General features: G+C 35.0%; 3 protein-coding genes across 5 annotated transcripts; 1 reads left to right on the top strand and 2 right to left on the bottom strand.

Annotated features, from left to right (window-relative positions):
• Positions 1-8,970: 8,970 nt before the first annotated feature.
• Positions 8,971-13,140, top strand: LOC118037688 (WPP domain-interacting protein 2). 2 transcript variants are annotated; one of them, XM_035043764.2, is made up of 3 exons: positions 8,971-9,340; positions 9,574-10,786; positions 12,211-13,140. In XM_035043764.2, the coding sequence occupies exons 2-3, from the start codon at positions 9,601-9,603 to the stop codon at positions 12,918-12,920; spliced, it is 1,896 nt and encodes a 631-aa protein (XP_034899655.1). In that variant the 5' UTR covers positions 8,971-9,340; positions 9,574-9,600; the 3' UTR covers positions 12,921-13,140. The 2 variants fall into 2 exon arrangements, with proteins under 2 accessions (XP_034899655.1, XP_073260391.1); XM_073404290.1 differs by having other exon boundaries at positions 9,520-10,786.
• Positions 13,141-14,253: 1,113 nt separating this feature from the next.
• On the bottom strand, positions 14,254-15,045 carry LOC118037691 (photosystem I reaction center subunit V, chloroplastic). The gene has a single exon (XM_035043767.2). The coding sequence runs from the start codon at positions 14,922-14,924 to the stop codon at positions 14,445-14,447; it is 480 nt and encodes a 159-aa protein (XP_034899658.1). The 5' UTR covers positions 14,925-15,045; the 3' UTR covers positions 14,254-14,444.
• Positions 15,046-15,943: 898 nt separating this feature from the next.
• LOC118037690 (uncharacterized WD repeat-containing protein C2A9.03) lies at positions 15,944-20,363 on the bottom strand. 2 transcript variants are annotated; one of them, XR_012167827.1, is made up of 11 exons: positions 20,235-20,363; positions 19,163-19,321; positions 18,888-19,055; positions 18,715-18,801; positions 18,421-18,555; positions 18,219-18,329; positions 17,880-17,971; positions 17,693-17,798; positions 16,861-16,947; positions 16,103-16,777; positions 15,944-15,989 (listed from the first exon to the last, which is right to left on the bottom strand). XR_012167827.1 is itself a non-coding variant. In XM_035043765.2 (10 exons), the coding sequence occupies exons 2-10, from the start codon at positions 19,298-19,300 to the stop codon at positions 16,364-16,366; spliced, it is 1,338 nt and encodes a 445-aa protein (XP_034899656.1). In that variant the 5' UTR covers positions 19,301-19,321; positions 20,235-20,363; the 3' UTR covers positions 16,041-16,363. The 2 variants fall into 2 exon arrangements, 1 of the variants encoding a protein (XP_034899656.1); XM_035043765.2 differs by lacking the exon at positions 15,944-15,989 and having other exon boundaries at positions 16,041-16,777.
• Positions 20,364-20,875: the final 512 nt, after the last annotated feature.

Here is a 20,875-nt window from a genome sequence, read left to right as displayed (position 1 = left end):
ATAAGACTTTTTCCCTTGAAGAACAAAACGCCATAGACCTTATTTCAATATCTTTTTTTTTTTTATAAAAATCACTGCGACTTCTACCGAGGCGCGACAAACACGTCAATCTTTCTAACTGGGGGCAGGCCCGATAATTCTTCTAGAAATACTTTAGAAAACTCTCTCACTATTGGAATATAAAGCCAATTCCATTTTTCCCTTCCTAATTCTTTTACAAGTGTTAAGTAAATAGGGCATCATTTCCTCATTAATTTTCTAGTTGTCATGATTGAAATTAAACAACTAGATACTACTTTCATGTCCCCCTTAAATATTATTTGTTCACCATTCAACCCCAAAATACTTATTGTTTTAGTGAAACAATCTATTTTTACCTGATGTACACTTAACCAATCCATGCTTAATGTTGTTACTTATTTTGGGGTCTCACATAAACAAAAGAAATAAAAAAGAGAATATATAGAAAAAATGTTGGAAGAAAATAAAAAATATCAGTAAGAAGCATTACCAAAGTGCATAGGAAATTACCACAAACTGGTTAAGAAAGATCAAAATATATAAAATTAGAAAATTTAATGGTGTATTTTCGACTAATGATGGCCCAATTGGCAATATTAAGAAAATACCCCTTTCCTTGGTGCCCCTATGCTGACACTAGAACTAAAGAAAAAGGGCAATTATTTTTCTTTAATTGCTTCAACTCTAACTTGTCCCAACATTTAATTATGTTAATCAACATGATTTAAATGTCAATTAAATAACTCAAGCAAGAAACTCCTTAGATCCCTAATTCTCTCCATAAAAAAATCATGCTTAACTACTCAACATACATAATTTAATTTAATTTATTTAAAAAACAAGGGTTATTACCTTGTAATGTCTTATAATGAGAAGGATTCAAGAAGAAAAAAAAAAAAGAAATGGTTGGTTTCTCCTCACTTTTCCTTCTTCTAAAGCTTTAAACTCCTTTAATTTGTGTAAACAACCTTCAGAGATCTTCCAACACTCCCTTTCAATCCTTTGATCAAGAAAATTTATGTGATTTATAGGAATTTTTGCAAGAAATGGTTAGGTTTTTCTTTCCCTCTCTTTTCTCTAAGTGGCCGTGTAAATCCCGAGAAAAAAAAAATCAAGGCTAGATTAAATTTTAAAAAAATAAACTAAACTAGAAAGAAGTGGGGGAAAACAAATACACTTAAAGAAAATGGGGCCTAAATGCAAATAAGAATAATTATAGAGCATAAGTACTCCTCTTCTCACCAAAAACAAATCTACAGATAACGTAAAGAAAGAAAAGAGAGAGTTTTTATATTCATTTTTACAAATCAAGATAGAAACACCAAAATTTCAAAAAAAAAAAAAAAACATCCAAGATTAAGGGTTATAAGTAGAATAAACACTGGTGGGAAAGGGATTAACAAGAAGAGAAGAGGGGAGGGCCGGCTGTCATTAGAAAGAAAAGGAGGGATCGAAACTTTGATTCGTACCGGGTAAGATATTCTAAACCTGCTTTTATGAATCATTTCAAGTTGATTATGAATTGATGCATGGATGTTAATTTATAGATTTTAGTTCTTAGACTTAAATTGAGGAAAAAGTATGAGTTGTCAAGTTAAAGAACTCCATGTGTTGTGTGTACATGGAAAGGTTGACGAATCTAAACAGTTTCATCTCTTGACTTTTAGAGAGATTTCGATCGAACGTTAGTTTTAGCCACTCAAATTTTTGGTCTATATCACCAATTATTGCCCACATTTCCCTCCTACTTCTAACCATAAAAAACTCAGTTGCAAAACAATACAACTCACTGCCGAACACCACTTCCTCAATAGAGTGAAACTCCTACATCACCTCTTCTATGCTACATCCTTTTTTATCCAAAACAATTGATGTACATTAACTTTTGGTAGACACACTATCAATTAACTTATCTAATCGCGAAAATAATTGTGATCCCTTTTCGGCACCCTTTTTTTTCTCATTTTGTTAGGAACTTTGTTACACACCTTTTCTCTTCCCACTACTACCAATGGGATTGCTTATTCTATTGGCAAAATTAACACCAGACACCATATTATTAACATCGACAATAAAATTTGATAGATTATCCTTCTTAAAATCTCCACTACCTTCCTCAAGATGAGGGTCCTCATTAACTGTGTTAGTTTGCCTTTGATCGACACCATCTTCATCAGAATTTAGACCCTGTGATGGAGCCCAAGCATACTGACCGGTAGCAACAGTGTTTGTATACATGATATTATATTTACAACACAATGTTGAATCGATGCCAGTATGCCTAAGCTTTCTTACTCCGCGTATCTCCTACAACAAGGGACAATAAAGATAAAAATGCATCAAAAATGATGTAAAAACATGTAATCAAACAGTTTATTACAGCCCTAAACATATTGAAAAAAACAGACCTGGTTTTTAGCTTTCCACCATTCATCAGGAGCCGAAATTGTTCCAAGTTCAGCACTCCATCCTACTCCTGTTTCATAAATCAACCTTTTCCATATTCTCCAATATTTTTTTAATTTCGTCCCGCTTATTCTTTAATTGTGCTTTCATTAATGCATAGCCTGTTTGATCCTTAAAGCAATTCATAATATATTTCCACCCAACTTCATCGAAATGTGTGTTGGGTCGCATACCTTGCTCAATTGCTTTAATACATATATCACAAAAAGCATGCAACATCTCTCTAGTCCAACAAGCCTTATCTTGAGATTGAGAATCGACCATGTTCTCGGTTAAAATATGTTGTCTAATATACAATTAACAGGTTAATTTCCTAAAGGCGATGTAAATGACATGGAATGCACAATCTATCCTAATTAAATCGCACCCTGAAATACAAAATGCAAATTAAGAACATAGACTTAACATAATCAGCTTAACACTTTAATGGATAGGTTTATTTCCATTAATGTTTCAATAAGCCAATGTTTTCATTGCCTAAGCATAATCGCTATTTCTTGTAGCTATGACAAGTGTATATACCATTTTCTGTAACTTAATTACGTAGATATACACTTTGCATATATTTTCATAGCAAAAAAAAAAAGAGAGAGGTAACCAGTATGAAATGATTATTGAAAGGTGCAAATTGAGAGTGGAAAACCCCTACTAGACAACACAAGTACGCATTGATTTCATTCAGATAATAATGGGCTTAGAGCTGGCATAGTTTGAAAGCACAAGAGCCTAAGAAGGCCTACTAAAGAGACAACGTCCAGCCTTGAGTGTATATAGAAATATTCAAGTCCAGCTGAGATGAAATTAACTTAGGAGGCTAGGAAATTCAAACCCAATGAAAAGCTTAGATGACTGAACCTTAAATTCAAAAGAAGTAGGTCATTTTGAATTCAATGACATTGAGAGAGATATATATCAAATGTTGTTATCATTTTTAAAATAAGCTAAAATTATGTTTATAAAGATATTTTGAATTTAATTATTTAGGTTTAATAAAACAAGCTAAACTTTAAGAGGGTCTTTTGCTAAAGAGTACTGATTTGCATTGGAGTTTTGAAGGTATTATTAAAAACATGTTCAACTGGAATCCTCTTTCTTGTCCATGGCTAAATTAAAATGGAATTTAGATGGCTGCTCTCTAAGCTAGTCTGATATGGCTTGGGGTGGGTAGGAAAAGTGTTATGTGATTCAAAGGGAATTCAATATTTATTTTCTCATGTTCAGCACAAACCTTGGATTTAATTTTTTGGCAGTTTAAATGTCTGTTGCTTAGGGATGATCTTATGGTGAAATTAAGGCGTTCAAGTTACAGAAAATGTAATATACAATTGTCATAAGTTACAAAACAAATGTTCAACCAAAACATATATAATAAAACACTTCAATTACAAAAATGTTTATTCTCAAAAAACACACAGAAAACACACAGCAACTGAAACTTAAAGAGTAAAGTAATTGTGCAACCGAAACAATGCAACTGACCTTGAATTTTCTTGTGCAACCGAGACAAAGATTGGTAAGATGCTTGTGCTTAAGCTTTCCAGGAGGCTGATTTTGATTCCCTCTTTGGTTTTGGCAAAGAAAATAGTGTGAAGAGAAACTTTTGGTTAGAGAAAACAGTTTGTTTTAGCATATAAGGCATGATCTATACATTTTTTTAGGTAAAGTGCGAAGAAAATTACCTGGGTGAGTGTGTGTCTTCTTCAACTGCAAAAGGAGTTCATCATGGCAACAAATCGGTGGCAGATGGGCTTGATCTACACTCGACTACAAACACTAGTGACTGGTCGGTCTGTGTGAGAGAATGGATGAAGAGCGTGTGTGGGTGTGTTTGCCACACTGAAAACACGAAGAGGAGGACTGATTTTTGGAGAAGAGGGAAGTTGTGGAGGAGGAGAGCTCAGCTGAACTTGGAGGCGAATGTGAAGGAGGAGAGACGACCGTGATGTTGAGGACAAATAGGGCTAATTAATTATTTTTTTGTAAAGGTTGCAGCGTTTTCTGAACAACAGCCACGGCAAAAGCAACAACGAGTAGCTTTTGCTTATCCTGCGTTTGGAACGCAATTTGTGTGGGCCTCATGGAGTTTGAAATCATGGGTAGCTATTAACCAAACAACTTGAAACAATAGAACCGCAGGAAATGTGGACGCTCCCACGTAACCAAACAGATTCTAGAGTGGAGTGGAACCTATAAATCTAACTTCAGCTTATCTCACATCAAATTGATATTACAAGACCGACAATGCGTGTGAAACTCTTAATCCTCGATAAAGGGAATGGAGGAGGGCATCCCTTTTATCTTGTAGCCCAGAACCAATTAAAGAAAAACGATATAAAAAAGTCAAATGGTGACAGCATGAGATTGAGGGAGCTTCACATCTACTATATAGCTAGTACTCCATAGAACAAACATGGATTCCAAACCAGTACCAGCTAGTATTTTTCTTTTTCCTTCACAATACATATTCCATAATTAGTCAGCATTTGGCCGATTGTTGACCTCAAAATATGGCACAATTCTTTTATCGTGAGAATGGCTAGCTAGCGTAACGAAGATGTGTGAGTCAGTACTGAGATACATTCAAGTTTTATGCGTTTGACTAGGTTGTAATTTTTGGTGCTCAAATTAACATCTCTGAAATGCCAGAGAAGACTGATGAGAACCAGGGCAGGCTGCTAAGAAATGCATACAATTAATGGAGCTAGGAAGCTGCGGAAGAAGCTAGGAAACAGCAGCAAGGTCATGGCCGAAATCCCAGCAGCAAGCTCGATGGAAGAAGCGAGTGGGATTTTAATTAGCAGCAGTGAGTCGGCAAGGAGAGGCACATTCTTGCGAAAACTGGAGAGGGAAAAGGAGGAAGTATCCTACAAGGAAAAGAAAGAAGAAGCAAAGTCTAAATTTAAGAGGCTTTATATGCTAGCAAGCCAAAACCTTAGGTTAGTATCGTTCGAGACCAATAATTTTGATTTGCGAGATCTGCCAGAGAAGAATAGACATTAATGCTGAATAAAGAAAGAAGCACGCACACATCTAAAAGCTTTAACCTAGGAAGAACAAGAGACTCGTCAAATTAACATCTCTTTGGCTATCCATTCTCATCTTTAAAGCCAACTTTTAGGCTCAAGTTTGATTGGGTTATAACACTTTCAAAATATACACTCACACATTTAAAGCGTGTTTGGCAGTATGGTAGTGATTGTTTTTTAAATAACTTTTCGTGCTGAAATGCATGCCAATGATTTTTATTTTATTTTTTTTAATTATTTTTAACATCAGCACATCAAAACAATCTAAAAAGTACAAACCACACTCAATTTTAAAAAAAAAAAATTAAATTTAGAGGAAACGCGGTTTGTACCGCGTTTCCAAACATATTCTTAGTGCCGTGTAGGATGCGCGCGCATACACGTATACATAGTTCAAGATATTGGATATATAATCACATCATAGAATAACTAAAAAGATCAGTTAATTTGGACATAGAATTCTAACAGATTCATGCATGAAGTGACGGATAGATACCAAATTTATGGCTTTGATCATATATGTCTTTCAATCTTCCTTTGCATGATCACCAATAACAAAACCCCTTAATTCACAGTAATCAACAAAATCGTGTTCGATATTAATGGAGCCCACGATCACAAGTATATAAAAAATATTCTGATTCCCTCATAATCTAGGGTTTCTTTCTGATATTCTTTGTCTGCCTTTTTTTTGGCAGGGAACAGTTAATCTTGTGATCTTATCTTGAAGATTGACTTATCCTTTATCCCAAAGTACAATATTCCATTCCATTAAAAAAAAAAAAAACTCCAAGTTTTGCCTTTTGAATTCTTTTCTTAATCTTCAAGATCTGTAACAAAATCCACCTTTAAATATTAGTTGATGACATGATTTAATTAGTTCTTAGGAAAATAAATTAGAAGTTACAATTTTTATAGCCACAAAAAAAATAACTTGGGAATGATAAAAAGCTGGTATTCGAACCTCGGTTCTTATATATATATATATATATATATATATATATATTGCATAGTCTTACCCCATTTCACAACTTTCACAACTCGTTTAAATTTTAAAAAAATTACACTAATCATCTTTATTTTTGTACTCATCTTTCATGTTTTAAAAAATTATAATTTATATTTTTTATATATGTAAAATAAATTAAACTATAAAATAATTTAGGACGTGTAGGAGAGCTTAGAATATAAATTATATTTTTTAAGAACATGAGGGGTAAATATAAAAACAATTAAGTTATAAAATAGTTAGATGATTTTCCCCTTAAATTTTTATTTGAAAGGATCAAATGAAGTAGGATTATTTCATGACCGTCTTATTACATAGAGTCAAATCAAGTGGACATCATCATCATTGATAGACACGACAAGTATAATTTACATGATGTATGTGAATATAGAAAGAGAAATTTGATTCTAGTAACAAGGCAAGAAATTACAAAGAAAACCAGACAATTCTAGCTAGTAACCATACAATATTGGATTTTTATATTCGATCCATGTTGTATGTACCATATGTTAAGAAGACAAGAAATTAAAAAAAAAAAAAAAGATGCATTAATGGTGACATGAGACCTCTATTTATTTTTGTGTTTAAAAAACGTTTTTGAAAAAAAATTAAAAAGTTTTTATTTTTTTGTTTCAAATTAATATGTTTTTAGTATTGTCAAATCATTTTGATGTGATGATATCAAAAATAATTTTAAAAAAATTATAAAATATTATTTTGATGTATTTCTAAGTAAAAAAAACAATTTAAAAAACAACAACAACCATATTTATCACCTCCTTTTATCCCAAATCTTTGTGAAATAGATTCCTTATAATGTATATACTTTTTTCTAAAAAAAATCGAAACTAAATTTTATCTTCTATCTGATTTCATAAACACATCGTTGCAATGACATGGTATGTTGAAGAAAATTAATTCTTTTAAAATTTTAACTTATAATATTAAAAGAAGGAGCACAATTTCTTAAATATCTCAACTCTTTTTTTTGTCTTAAAAAAAAAACCCCTCAAGATTCCAACAAGAGCCGACAGAGGACCCATGAAAAAGAAAAACAGTAAACAACACTCAAACCATGTTGGAAGATTCGAGAAAGGACTGGTATTGGAAATTTTTTTTATTTTGAATTTTTTAATTAATTTTTTTTGTGGCAATTTTATTTTTTATTATTGAATTTTTTATTTCTTTATAATATTTTTAAGACTTAGCTTGAGAATCAACCCTTGTTATATCTCAGGTCACGGGTTGGATCGAACAACCAAAGCTACCAAGATCAATTAGATTTTTTATCATGCAATAAATTAACGGGTGTTGACATTATTTTTCATTAACTAATCATTTAATTTTTTATTTAGATAAAAATTAAATATGGTATTATTTTTGAATAAAATAATAAATAAAAAATTCAATTATAATTTTCTTTCTTTTGATTAGTATTTTTTTTATTTTGATTTTTTTAAATTATTTTTTTTTAGTTTCATTCTTTTTTATTTTGTTTTTATATTAAATATAATATTCATTCTCTTGATTTTTTTTATCCTTTTCTTGGTTTTTTTAGATTTTTTTCATTTTTAAATTGCTCATTTTTATTATTTTCTTAATTTTTTTTATTTTAATTTTATCCCTCAATGTTTTATTTTATTTTTTTAATCCAATTTTGGTTATTATTCTTTTAATTGCTTTTTTATTCTTTTTTTTTTAATTTTATTTTTATATTAAATCCCCCATTATTTTCTTTCATTAGTTTTATATCAAATTTTGTTATTATTGTTTTGATTATTATTTATTTTTTTTTTATTAAATTAGTCCAATTTAACTTTAATTTTTTATATATATAATTTGACTTTATTGGACCTCAAGTATTCTAATTTTTTTTTTAGGAGTTATTTCAAATTATAGATTAATCAAATCAACTTGAAAAAGCTCGAGGTATCATAATTTACATAGATTTTTTTATTAGAAAAAAATCAACTCACCCCGCATAACATTACACTGGCGAGATATATATTTAACAAAGATATAAAACATGTTGATGTTTTCATGTGGTATTCACTATGGAAACAGAGATACTACATTGTGAATTGTGACAATGTAATGTCGGTTTTATCCTTTCAGGTGGTTTTTGGATGTCCTGGTTGTAGGGTTAATTGAGTCATTTTAAGATATTAATCTGTCACTAAAGAATTGCTAGGGATTACTGCAATTTTTTTCTTTTAAAAAAAATAGTGTAATTACTTACTTAGCCCCGAGCCCAAAAAAACACGAACAGCTAGCAAAAGGTGCTCATGTCATTGTATTTTTTTTAAGATTATTAAAAGACCTTTCTGCCCTTACAATAAAAAAGAAAGAAAAGGACCGACCCAGGGGTGATTTCATCTTTTCATGTGGTTTTTTGGGTTAAATATATATAGTTTGTCAGTAAAGAGCATGGTGTTAGCAGGAGAGTGGAGACCGACACTTTTGTCAGATGTGATGAGATCTCAGGGTGGTTGTTAACGAGAGAATCACAGGTGGTGATGGTGATCCAATGGCCAGAAATGCCCCACTTGGACACGTTGGGTTCTTGGGCCATCCTTACCTCTTCCATGTGGCCCTATCTTCCTCTCTCCACGTTCATTCTTTTCTTTTCTTTTTTTTTTATTAATATTAATTATTTCATTCCAGCCACGCCAGGACGCGCTGCTTCTGTACAAGATTGCAAATTCAAGCACAGTTTATGGTTGCTATCTCCTTTTGATTTCCCCCATCATTCCATTCGCCTTCCTTCTTCAATTTTCATTTCAAAGCTTTCCTTTTTAGTTATATGGATATAAAAAAGGTATATCCTTTTATCTTTCACTCTCTCTTTTTTCCCTTCAATAATATATCTCACTCTTTTGAATTATGCTTTCTTTTGGATTTGTTTAATTCATTTTAATCTGTTCATGGATAGGAAAATTGAATCAGGGGTTATTTGAATTTGATGCAAAGTGTTATATATTTTATTCTATTTTCCAGATTTGGACATAATACTGCTGGAATGATAGTTCTTTGTTCTTGATCTTGATCCAGAGAGACCACCCTTTAAACCTCTGATTTATGGATTTGGAGAGTGAAAGTCCTGCGCTTGAATCTGTTGAAGATAATGAATTAACTACCACCACCATCATCCCAACCACAACCCCTGACTGTCCCTTAAATCATGGAGATGGTGATGGTGGGGATGATAACAGTAAGATAAAGGCTAATGGATCATGTTCGAATGGGATAATTCATGACATGGGTGCTAATGGTAATGGTGATACGAATACATTGCCTCATGATGGAGAAGTTAAGGAAGGTGTGGGAAGTGAGCAAGTGGGGAATTCAGGGAAGTCATCGCCTTCAACGGCCATATCTCCAGCTGGAGGGTCACCTCCGACTAAGGGATTTGGCTTGAAGAAATGGAGGCGAATTAGGAGAGATGTTGTTAAGGATGCTAGTGCCGATGCAGATAACAGTAAAGTATTGAAACGAGTATTCTCTGGCGCTGTGAATCAGGCTGAACCAACAAAATTAAAGCCGGTTGAGGTCATGCAAAACAGCGATGGTTCTTTTGGATCGGCCAATCTATTTAGAAATGTGGCTCTTGGTGATGCGTTTGTGACCCGAGGGTCTAGTTTGGAATCGATATTTATGGTTGCATCTGCTTTCGCAGCTGGCATGGATTCTGAGAATAGTGAGGATCGGAGTAGCAAGTCCTCAACAGCAGCTAGTGCTCCTAGGGTGAGGCATGACCTGCCTGCATTGTCAGGGTATGCACGGGACAAGAACAGGGTGAAGAGTTTGAGTGGGAAGGGTGTGGGTAGTTCAGCTCAACAGGTTCAACAAGGGAAGGGATGGGTAGAAAACGGTAAGAAGCCTAGAGGAGAAAGGGTCAAAATCGAGAAGGAAAACTCTCATTCCAGCATGGAATCTGATTCAAGAAGCTCCAACTTTGTCTTTATGCAGGGTGATTGTTCTGTGACCAGTAACGGAAAGCAAAGTGGAAGGTCAATGATTTACGACGGAGAAAACAGTGATGAAGCCCATGCAGGTGAACAACAATTCAGCGGGGATGTACATACTGGTTATGGGCAGGAGAATGTTGGAGAAGTTGAAGATGTTTCAGAAGATGAATTAGCTGCAGAAGCATCTTGGACGGATAAGGGAGAAAAAAGGGTTGATCACCGACCCTCGGCAGATCAGGATCAATGGGATGAGTCTATACTTTCCCTCCAATCTGTGCAAAAAGCTCTTGAAAACGGTTGGTTTGACTATCTTTTATCGGATTTGATAATCCTTTTCTTATGACGTGTTTTATAGAGGCCATTTGTGTGCTATCATATATTGTATTGTTGATTTGCAGTTGTATCCTACCTCATAATTTGTTTTTGCTATAGCTGTTTGGTTTTAGAGGTTGACAATTTTTTGTAGATAGTCCTGTAATGCTTCTTCCAGGTATCTATGTAATTGTTTTGCCTTTTCTCCTTATAGACACATACCTAATCGATAGTAATCAGCATTTCTCAGAAATGTAATTGTGAAATTATTGAGAAGCATGGTTCTTAGAAGGAAGAGCAGTAGCTCAGCGTACGTGCTATCAATAGGATTTGGTGTTAGTTTACTAGACATATTTCAATTTGAAGGTCGAAAGATTTATATTCCAAGGCTAATCATGTCCCTGCTGTTTATTCCTGTTACACATTCAAAGATTTGCTTCGTACTTGGTATAACTGGTTTGCATGAGGATATATGGTTAGCCAGTCTTTTCTTTGTGATGTAAATATTGATCTCACGCTTTAGGTTGTGTTTCTTTCCCGTCAGTATCTGTTTTTAATTGGAACTTGCATCTTCAATCCAAAACACAAAAGTTAGGGCATCCAATAAGAACAATCATCTCCCACTGGCTGAATGCTTCTTTCTCCCTTTATATCAATTTTCAATCTGGAACTTACATTTCAAATCCCTTTTCTTTCTTTAGTATTGAGGAGGTGGGGTATCCATCGTTGGACTTGACTAATCCTCCACCAACCCAGGCCCAGAGCCCTCCCTGCAAGAGATGTGCCTGGCTGAGCACAGCCCTTATGGCCTGCAGCTGATGGTCAACATTGGGACTTGCAGTCTGTGGAAGTCAAACCCTACTGTCCTACTGCTATTGTTTGTTTAAACTCCACTTACCTTTCTAATCTAAGAAAGCAGAAGTTAGGGATTCCAGTAAAAACAATTATCTCCCTTTTATGCAATTCAGGATTTTTTTCATCTGAGCAGTCCATTTGCCAATTACTTTGAAATTAATTATCGTTTTATATTAAGTGTTGCTTGGAAGCAAGATATGGGCTTGAATTACATGGTCATCATTTTGAAGTGGCATTCATACTGTATTCCAGTCTCTGGCACACAGTGTTTTCACCCATTTTATGTATAGAATTGATCCGTGTCTTAGGTAATTATGGTCAGTCTCCTAATTTGGGTCACTTGTCTGGTGTTGAATTGGTTCCTGGTGTTTCCCTTTTCCCTCACCTGTTGATACCTCTAGATAGCGCTTGTCCTTTCATTCAAGTTGTTGATGGCACATCTTTTGCGTCAGATAAATTTGTTGTGGATGAAGACCTTGTGTCGATTTTCTGCAAGATAAAATGGAAAGGTAGTATGATAGCATAGTTAACTGAATTATGTCTTCTCTTGCAGAGGTTCAAAAATTGGGGGAGATCGGGAAAGTTAGCAGTGTAGTGGAAGATTCCTCTTTAGCTGATCCAGAAATCCATGAATCGAGTTTATCTGACAAGTTTGATTCTGAAAGTTTCAAAGAATCAAGTTCATTGGAGTTCCAAGTATTAAGCTTAACACAGAATGTAAAATACTTGGAAAGCAGCCTGGAGTTGACCAAGGCCATGCTCAAGATGAAGGAGACGATGGTTGCTGAACTGGAAGCCTCCTTGAATGGTGACAAGTCACCAAAAGAAGAATCAGTGAGTACCGCAGAATTGCAACAAGAGAAATCTAGAGAGCTTGAGAACGAGCTTGAGGGCCTTTTCAAGCAAAAGATCGAGGCTGAGATAAAGTGTCTGGCATTAACAAGGAATCTGCAGAAGTTGAGAGTTGCTGCAGGTGATCAAATCGCCCTATTTGAGGAACAACAGGCTATGGCTGGTGAGCAAGTGCAGATGCTAAATAAGCTAGGAGAAGCAGAAATCAAGGCTGCGTCACTAAAGAAACAAGCGGAGCAGCTAGAAAAATACTGTGGAGATGTTTTAGGGACCGAAGAGGTGTTTGAGATGCAGAGCAAAGTATGTGAGGTTACTGCATGTTTTTTCATCCAGTTGATTTTGCTTTTCTTGGTTTTTTGGCTGTTAGTGTCGCAGTTATCACCCTCTTCTGGGGTGGTTGCACCCACTTAAATAAAACAACAGGTCTTTCTTCTCTGTCCATTCTCAACATTTCCAAGCAAAGATTGGATATCATATTTTCACGTAGAACTTTCTCTCTTTTTGGGGTTGGAATAGACGATGCGGTTGTAGTTGTAACAAAGTTTTTGATTTTCGTTGTCGCACTTGTAATTCATTTCTTCTTGTATTTCTGTTGAGTAAAGTTCGTAAGATGATAGGGTCTTTTTCATCCTTTTCCTTCTCTCTTTGGTGATGCCCCTTTTATGAGTTGAAACTCGGATTGTATTCAAGTTGATCTTAAATAAGCAAAATCATGTTTGATTGATAAAAATATGGTTCCAAGGGGGAATTGGGATTTTAATTTCAAGTTATTCTGGTGTCGAATGTCAACCATGCAATGCTGTTGAATCCTTGGTGTCGTATGACTGTCTAAATGAAACTGATGGTGGTGCTGCTCGATGACAGTGGATGGAGCTGCTTTCGTTAGGTTATTGTTTTTGTTCCTTCCTAGCAGCAAGGCTAATCGATCTTCTTCGGTTTTTTTTATTTTTTTTTTCCAGTTTCTTGGAAGCAAAACTATTAGTAGATGGCTGTTGCTTGAAGCTACACCTTAATTAATTGCAAAGCCTCTAGTTTACCAAGGAAATACAGTTCGAACATGCAAGATTTGGAGCATGTCAATGACGAGAATCAAATTAAGAATAGGTGCTTAGTTAGTCCTTGAGTTTCACAAAATTCAATTATAGTGAATAATAATAATAAAGCCAGTTGTTTTGAACATAGACAAATAAAAGCGATAAAGTCTGTTTTCAAGAAAAGATCAATGTGATGACATGATAGTTGATACTATAGTTAAAAGCTGAAATATCAATCCTGATATTTATTGTCGTTGTCAGAGTCAAGAATATCAACTTTTGTCGGAGTAAAAAATATTAACTTTAATATTTACTGACATCACAACAGCAAGAAATACTATAGGCAAGTAGATTATTAATAACATAACACAGTAGACCCACTTAACAGTAATGCAACTTAATTGCTGACTATCAGACACCCTTCCCGACTGATTACTCCATTCATGCCAATTACTTGCCCAAGTGCTGTTGATTATTTCACAATAACCCCCAGCAAATTACCGAGGTATTAATGATTCTCAGCCAAAGCAACCGATTAATCCATATAATTAGGCAATTTTTGCCATAATTCTGCAAATGAGTTGTAATGTTCAAAGCTACTCTTTATAAGTTCCATTCTTACCATCTGTAACTCACTCATTTGTTTTTGTTGTGTTCGTTTTAAGTTCAAAGCTATTTGTTTTAATTTTTCACTATACAACATAGCAGGGTGCGGTGCTAATCATTTTGGTGCTTCAATTGAACATCACAAGGCAAGGAAAGGGAAAGATTACACATATTCAAGATGATCATCCGAACCTTAAATTTCCCAAAAAAGAGAAGAAACGAAAGCCTCTCTAATGAACCACTATACAAGGTTTACACAAGTGAAGCACAATCAATTGAAGGCAGAACAATAAATCTAAAAGCAACATGGGAAGCTGGGGTCCCAGTCATAGCCATTGCTGGCTGTGGCTAAGATGTAGTAGGCAACAATATGGCCAATGGATCCCCAAGCAAGAACATCAACAATGTTGAAACCAACTGGATCATTTGATTTCAGGAGGCTTACATATTCCTTGGCACGCTTATCTCCTGCCTCGAAGTGAGTCAAACCATTCTGCTCAGGCACCTGTTTTGCCACGTTCTCCCTTTGGAAGTTAAAGAACACAAACCTTCCCAAAAAGAGTGATACCCCTGTGCTCAAGCTTATGACCAGTGATGGGTTAAGCTCTGCTTTCACAGCTAAGCTCCTTTTTGGTGCAGCGGTGCTGATCTTGGAGAGGGAGGTGGTTTTGGCCCTGGTGAGGGGTCTAAGGCCTTGGAATGAGAGGTTGGAGGGGTTGAGGTTGTGGTGGTTCTTTTGGATAGAGGGCGTGAAGAGCAAGCTGGAGGTTGCCATCGGTGGAAGTGCGCCTGCCTTGTGAGTTGAAGAGAGGATTTTGAGAAATTTGGAGAGGTTGAGATTGTGCAATGGTGGATAAAGATCATATACTCCACTAGTGGTGGTATAGAGTAGCCAAGGGAGATTATGTTGTGAGGATGGATATGATAAGAGGAAGATTTTGGTTGGTGAGGTGGCCTTGCTTCATTGGTTCTTTGTGGATTAGAGATTTTTGGCCCTAAATGCGAATGGTGTCCCTGGAATTTTTCACACCACTTTTATAATTGTCTAGCCTCCAAGGACAAGTTTGTTAAAAAAAATCGAATGTTTTCCCTCAACTTGGAATACCGAAATTAATATTGGAGATAAACTATAAATATTATTAATAAAATAAACAATTTTTTTTTTTTTTTTTTACATTTCTATTTGATGTTTTTTTTCTGGTCAGACAAACAGTCACTAATCAAGAGGCCAAAAACGAAACCTCGTCTGGTTGCCTTTTCTGCTTAATCAAATATAAATAAATAGACACTCACGCTCTCCCCAAATCACGTCACTGCTGCTCTAATCCCATCATCAAACTTTGGTATTGTTCTTAATTTGTTGATCATCTTGAACAGAAGTCATGCCGAGTTTACAAGAAACAGTTCCCTAATGGCAAATCAAGTGGAGATCATACATCGCAGATTGCTACAAGATGAAAGTAAATTAATAAAAATATGTTTATGGAGAATTATCAGAATAAGGAGAATCAGACACCCTATCGGTGCCTTTAGCCTAGAAGAAAAGGAACATAAAAATAACAATGAAAATGGTGAGAGGCAAAAGTAGCAGTCCTGATCATATGATCGGGAAGATGATAAATTGGATGTTTGTAGGAAAAGGTGCCATAAACGTCTTAGATTCGATACCAGAATGGGAGGACCTGAAAGGTACCTGTGCAAGGGATGTCGCCTTGTAGTTGATAACTTTCTACGTTTCGTCAAGAATTGCACAGCCCATATCAGAAAGCAAGTTCACTAGTGAATCTCAAATAATTTGGGGAAACAAAGGTTTAGTTAGGATCATTAATCTCCTTTTCACCTTGCAAATTGCAAAAAGGTGGAGCAGGAAACCAATCAGAAAGACGACAAATCACAAGAAATAAGATCACTAAGGCATTGGAAAGTGGAAAAAAGTTACAAAATGTCCTCTACCTGAAGAAGCAGAAGTTCGATTTCATTTTCTTGCTCGCATTGAATGTTACTTTCTAGCCTCCTGTACATACCCTCCTTTCTACACATCTTATAATAACCCAACAACAGTGGCACCAAGACTAATAGAACCACGAGAACCTAAAATTCCACAACAGCAATACATATACACCTAAACCTTATTCTACATTGTATGATTTTATTGTGTTCCTCAATTGCATCAAGTAAAAAAAAACCATACCAACACACATATCTGCAGTCAACTCAAACAAAGGAGTCAAGGTATGAATAGTTCCGGCAACGGCCATACTCAAGGAGGCTACCATATGTGCGATCCCACACTCCAATGTAAAGAGCCTCTGTGTCCGGACTGAATGACACACCAGATATCTCACCAAAGAAATCAATCTCCTGCTCCTTTTCATACCCATTTTTTGCATCATAAACATGCACAAAATCTGCAGGCTCAGCCATTGCCATATATCGGCCATCAGATGTGAAACGAATTGATCGAATTGCACCAAGATTTCCCTTCAAAACAGCAACTGACTCGGACAGGTTTCGAGCATCCCAAATGCGGCATGTTTTGTCCTGGTTCCCAGTAGCAAAGGTGACCCCATCAGGATGCCACGCTGAAGCAAAAGAGAAATCCCAATGCCCAGACAAGGATGCCACTTTCTGTAAGCATTCAAAATTCAGATTACCACGTATACTATGCAGAATTCATATTTGAAAAGTTGATGGCCGGGAAAGACAAGTACCTTTCCAGTGCTGGAGTCCACCAACATACCAGCTGGGTTGTCCCCGACAATTGTTAGAAGCTTTCCATCAGGACTAAGGGAAGTATGCTGCATACATGACACAAAAAACATGATATCACCATCAAATGTTTCTATGCATGTTCCAGTTGTTAAAGCAATCTGGCCTCAGCCACCCCTTCTATCTTGAAACGCAACAGCTACATCATCATGCCTCAACTGGCAAAAACATAACTCAAGAAAACAACATTTATACAATCAAGCAAAATGGACTCAACATTGCAGAGACAAGGAAATAATATTCTTTATACAACAAATTGTCAGCATGCCATCAAATTAACATCATAAGTAGCTGATTCCCTGAATGCTTGATGTGTCATTCCTCACCCAGTGCCTAACAACCACTCGGTGAGGAGGCTAAAGATACAGCACTGATAACAGTTGAATTACTTCATATGGAGCAACCCTTGCAGAAAGATTAAAATAAATCCCAATGGATGATCCAAGAGCAATTTATATAAATACAAGGCTCAGAACCAGTTAATCTAAGAAGACCTGACATTTTAGATGCAGTACTAATCTGTATTTGTGGAAAACAAAATTTAGATTTATTACTAAGATTTGATCTCCTCTTTCTATAAGAGGAATCCAACCTTTTATCTGGAAGGCCACTAATTCCATAATACCCACCTGCATGTGGTGATAGAGGAGAAACTATGAGTGGCATTGTTAGAGTAATCAGTGCAAGAGTTCCAAGTATCACAAATTGTAGAGCATGGGTTACAAATACAAGAAAAAACATGGCCAATAACCAAACTGGGTATTATTTACTCACATTCACGGGCCAAGGAAAACAGAAATGCTTTGAGAGCTGATATTTCTCCATATCAAAGTCTCTAACTCCACAGTCATTGTTTGAAGCAGTGAAGTGAACGGCACCACTGGCAATTTAAACAACAGAGGTAGGTTATTTCTGCATTGAAAAGTTATAGGCCACCATCAGTACAATGGAAAATAAATACCTTGGACTGTCATAAATCTCAACAGCGTTGGTGATGGCATTATCATCATAAGTTGTTCTGGAACAAAAGCTTACTCCAGGCCGATCTAGATGCTGCATTCCAGAAAAAAAAGCTTGATTGTTAGCCTTTGTTTGTTACTGCCAGAGAAATCATTAAAATCAAATCTGAGAGGTGACATGATTATAGTTTCCAAAAAACTTAATGAAAAACTTTAAACTTCCGAGTGACAATACAAGCAGATAAAGTACCAGCACCTAATACAAGTGGCATTTATCTACTAACAATGGTCTCTTACCTGTTTCAAGAAAAAGACTTGCAAAAGAAAGATTCTGAACTTACCTTGCAAATAAGTTCTCCCTGGAACCCTCCAGCAACTAGCAAATTACCTTTTACTGCTAGAGTACTAACTTGAGTCTGTGTGAATCCTTCCAACAGACTTCCAGGATGTTTCTAGAAGACAGAATAAATTGATCAATTTCATGGAAGAAATCAAATCTAAATACCAATCTGCAACACAGATAAAGAAAGTGTATCAACTGACCTCAGTTGGTGCCACATGTCCAGAAACATCAAGAACATCAGACTTGCTGCAAGTTAAGGAGGACCAATGAGTGACAGAGAAATGTGACATGAGGTAGACATCATGCTTTGTTGTGGCCCAAACCAAGTTCCTCAACTGCATCACCAAAAATCACAGATAAATGTATGTCAGTCACTCAAAAATCACAATTACTTCATGCCTATCTTCACTCAATCATAAATCTAAAATCTACTAGATGCTGACTCCATGATTTGTCACAATTTTCACTGTAGAAAAAACTGGCTTCTCACTAACCTGAAAATGAAGAATGGTTGATTTGACAGATCTAGAATTTCGTCTAAACTCATAATACAAGCCCCCCTTTTTAGTAATTTTGCAATCCTGCATGCAGCAAAAGAGACTATGAAACTGTTGAAGTAATCTTGCTGACACGGAGCACTTAGAAAAGAGATGAAATCAGAAATCACCTTTCTTGAAACTTCCCCAGAATGGGGTATGTTCTCATAGTTCTTGTATTGTTCTAGCCTTGTTTGCCTGTATTTCTCTCTAGTAACACTAAGCCTTTCCCAAGGAATTCCCTGGATGTCTTTTCCATTTCTAGCGTCAGCAGCAGACATGTCAGCTACTTTGTTATTCTGCAGCAGAACAACACAAAAATGCTACTTTCTCTAAACCACCAAGGTAACAGTGGCAATAATTGTCTAGGATTGCCTGTAAGAATAATGTAGTAGAGATCACAAACCAGGTAGTCATATTCATCAACATCAGAGTCTGAGCCCATCTCCCTAGCACGAAATTCTTCGTCCATGTCATCGTCAGCATCTTCCATTTCATATTCATCTGCCATGTATTCAGCATCATCCCCTTGGTAATGGGACATATTTTACTAACGATTCCACACCTAACCAACAATATCAACTCAAGCCAATCAGTCACACATCAACAAGAACTAACATAACCACAAAGCAAAATTAACACAAAGACTAATTACAGAATTTAAAAAATTAAAATGCTTGAAAAATAGTATAGCTGTAGATTTGTTATCTGTAAGAAAGAATGGATTATACGAATGTCCCCATGTAAAGGGCACATAATTTCACACGTATAAGATGTACAGCAAATTTGCAGCAAAAAACTACTAAAACAGAACATCCAGATATATTTCCTCATATCCCATGATGATACATTGAAGAAACAAACAATAACAATCATTTATTCAATGAACAAGCTAGCTTTCACTGCTTGTTGGAACACAACAGGTACTTGAGGTGGAATTAAATGTTAAATAACCAATAACAATTGCGCTACAACAGACACTGACCAAATATAGAAAAACTAATTCACGAAAAAAAAAAATTAACACCCAAGAACCAGTAATTACAGGGTGGCAAAAAAAAAGAACAAAGAATCAACCTATTCATTTTGGTTAACTATTAATCTAAGCATTCGATAAGTTAGGAATTGCAGCATTCCATCATATCTCTCTAAAATGCATCAAAAATTAAACTGAAATTGATTAAAAAGCAATTAAATCCTACAAAAAAATTTCCAGGTTCCCCATTTATATTTTCAATTACTTAGTAAAAATCCAAAATTAGCTCATAATTTCTCAATTCCTAAACAAAAGAACATTACTAAACAATCCTAGACCAGGAGAATCGATAGAAACCCTAAAGTGAGAAACTTTATAACCAAAAAACCGAAGAAGATGAAGATGAGGGAATTGTGATCGAGTCTTGGAAGCTAACAGTAGCAAATTTGAGGAGCATTAAGATCGGGGAAGAGAAATAGGGCATGGAAATGAGAAATTGCACCTGCGTGTGAGAATTGCAAATTTGGGGATTGGAGAAAGGAAGCTCCTTTTTGTCGATCTAGAGAGAGGAAGAATATTAGAGACTACATAATAATAATAATAATAATAATAATAATAATTTAGGTGGACCGATGGATTATTAATTGTTTGTTACCCTTAATTACTACTGTACTACTACTAAATTATGGTTTTATTGTTTATTTATTTTATTTGTACAATGAGGACAAGAATTAATTAATTAATTAATTAAATCATAAATAAACAATTAATTCATCTAAATATACCATGCAATGTAAAGATATATTTTTACATGTCTCTAAGATTATCATAAGAAGTTAATTTTAATAGATGCATAAACTGACTCAAGAATATTATTCTATATATAATGAATAAATAATTTATATATGCTCTTGAGTTATTTTTATGGAAAAACCTTTTATTACACAATGGATATAAATAGCCTGATATATATAAAAAAAAATTGAAAAATACAACGAATAAATGGAATTTAACATCCAAATAATAAAGTTTAGAAAAATATTATTCATAGGATTTGACTAATTTTTTTTTATTAATATAGATATCCAGATCAATTTATACATATCTCGACTAATTCTACGGGTCTTGAAGTTAATAACCATA

Source organism: Populus alba, chromosome 1 (assembly GCF_005239225.2).
Source record: "Populus alba chromosome 1, ASM523922v2, whole genome shotgun sequence".
In the NCBI taxonomy this organism is placed as follows: Eukaryota; Viridiplantae; Streptophyta; class Magnoliopsida; order Malpighiales; family Salicaceae; genus Populus; species Populus alba.
This window is presented reverse-complemented; position numbering and strand designations above follow the sequence as displayed.

What these genes read in the sequence shown, in the direction of transcription:
- LOC118037688 (XM_035043764.2), top strand. Translation starts at nt 9,601, where the DNA reads ATGGATTTGGAGAGTGAAAGTCCTGCGCTTGAATCTGTTGAAGATAAT. An exon ending in GCAAAAAGCTCTTGAAAACG is followed by an intron (nt 10,787 to 12,210) that starts GTTGGTTTGACT and finishes CTTCTCTTGCAG; the next exon opens with AGGTTCAAAAATTGGGGGAG.
- LOC118037690 (XM_035043765.2), bottom strand. Translation starts at nt 19,300, where the DNA reads ATGTCCCATTACCAAGGGGATGATGCTGAATACATGGCAGATGAATAT. An exon ending in GACATGTGGCACCAACTGAG is followed by an intron (nt 18,330 to 18,420) that starts GTCAGTTGATAC and finishes TCTGTCTTCTAG; the next exon opens with AAACATCCTGGAAGTCTGTT. An exon ending in AGGGAGAACTTATTTGCAAG is followed by an intron (nt 17,972 to 18,218) that starts GTAAGTTCAGAA and finishes TCTGGAATGCAG; the next exon opens with CATCTAGATCGGCCTGGAGT.
- LOC118037691 (XM_035043767.2), bottom strand. Translation starts at nt 14,924, where the DNA reads ATGGCAACCTCCAGCTTGCTCTTCACGCCCTCTATCCAAAAGAACCAC.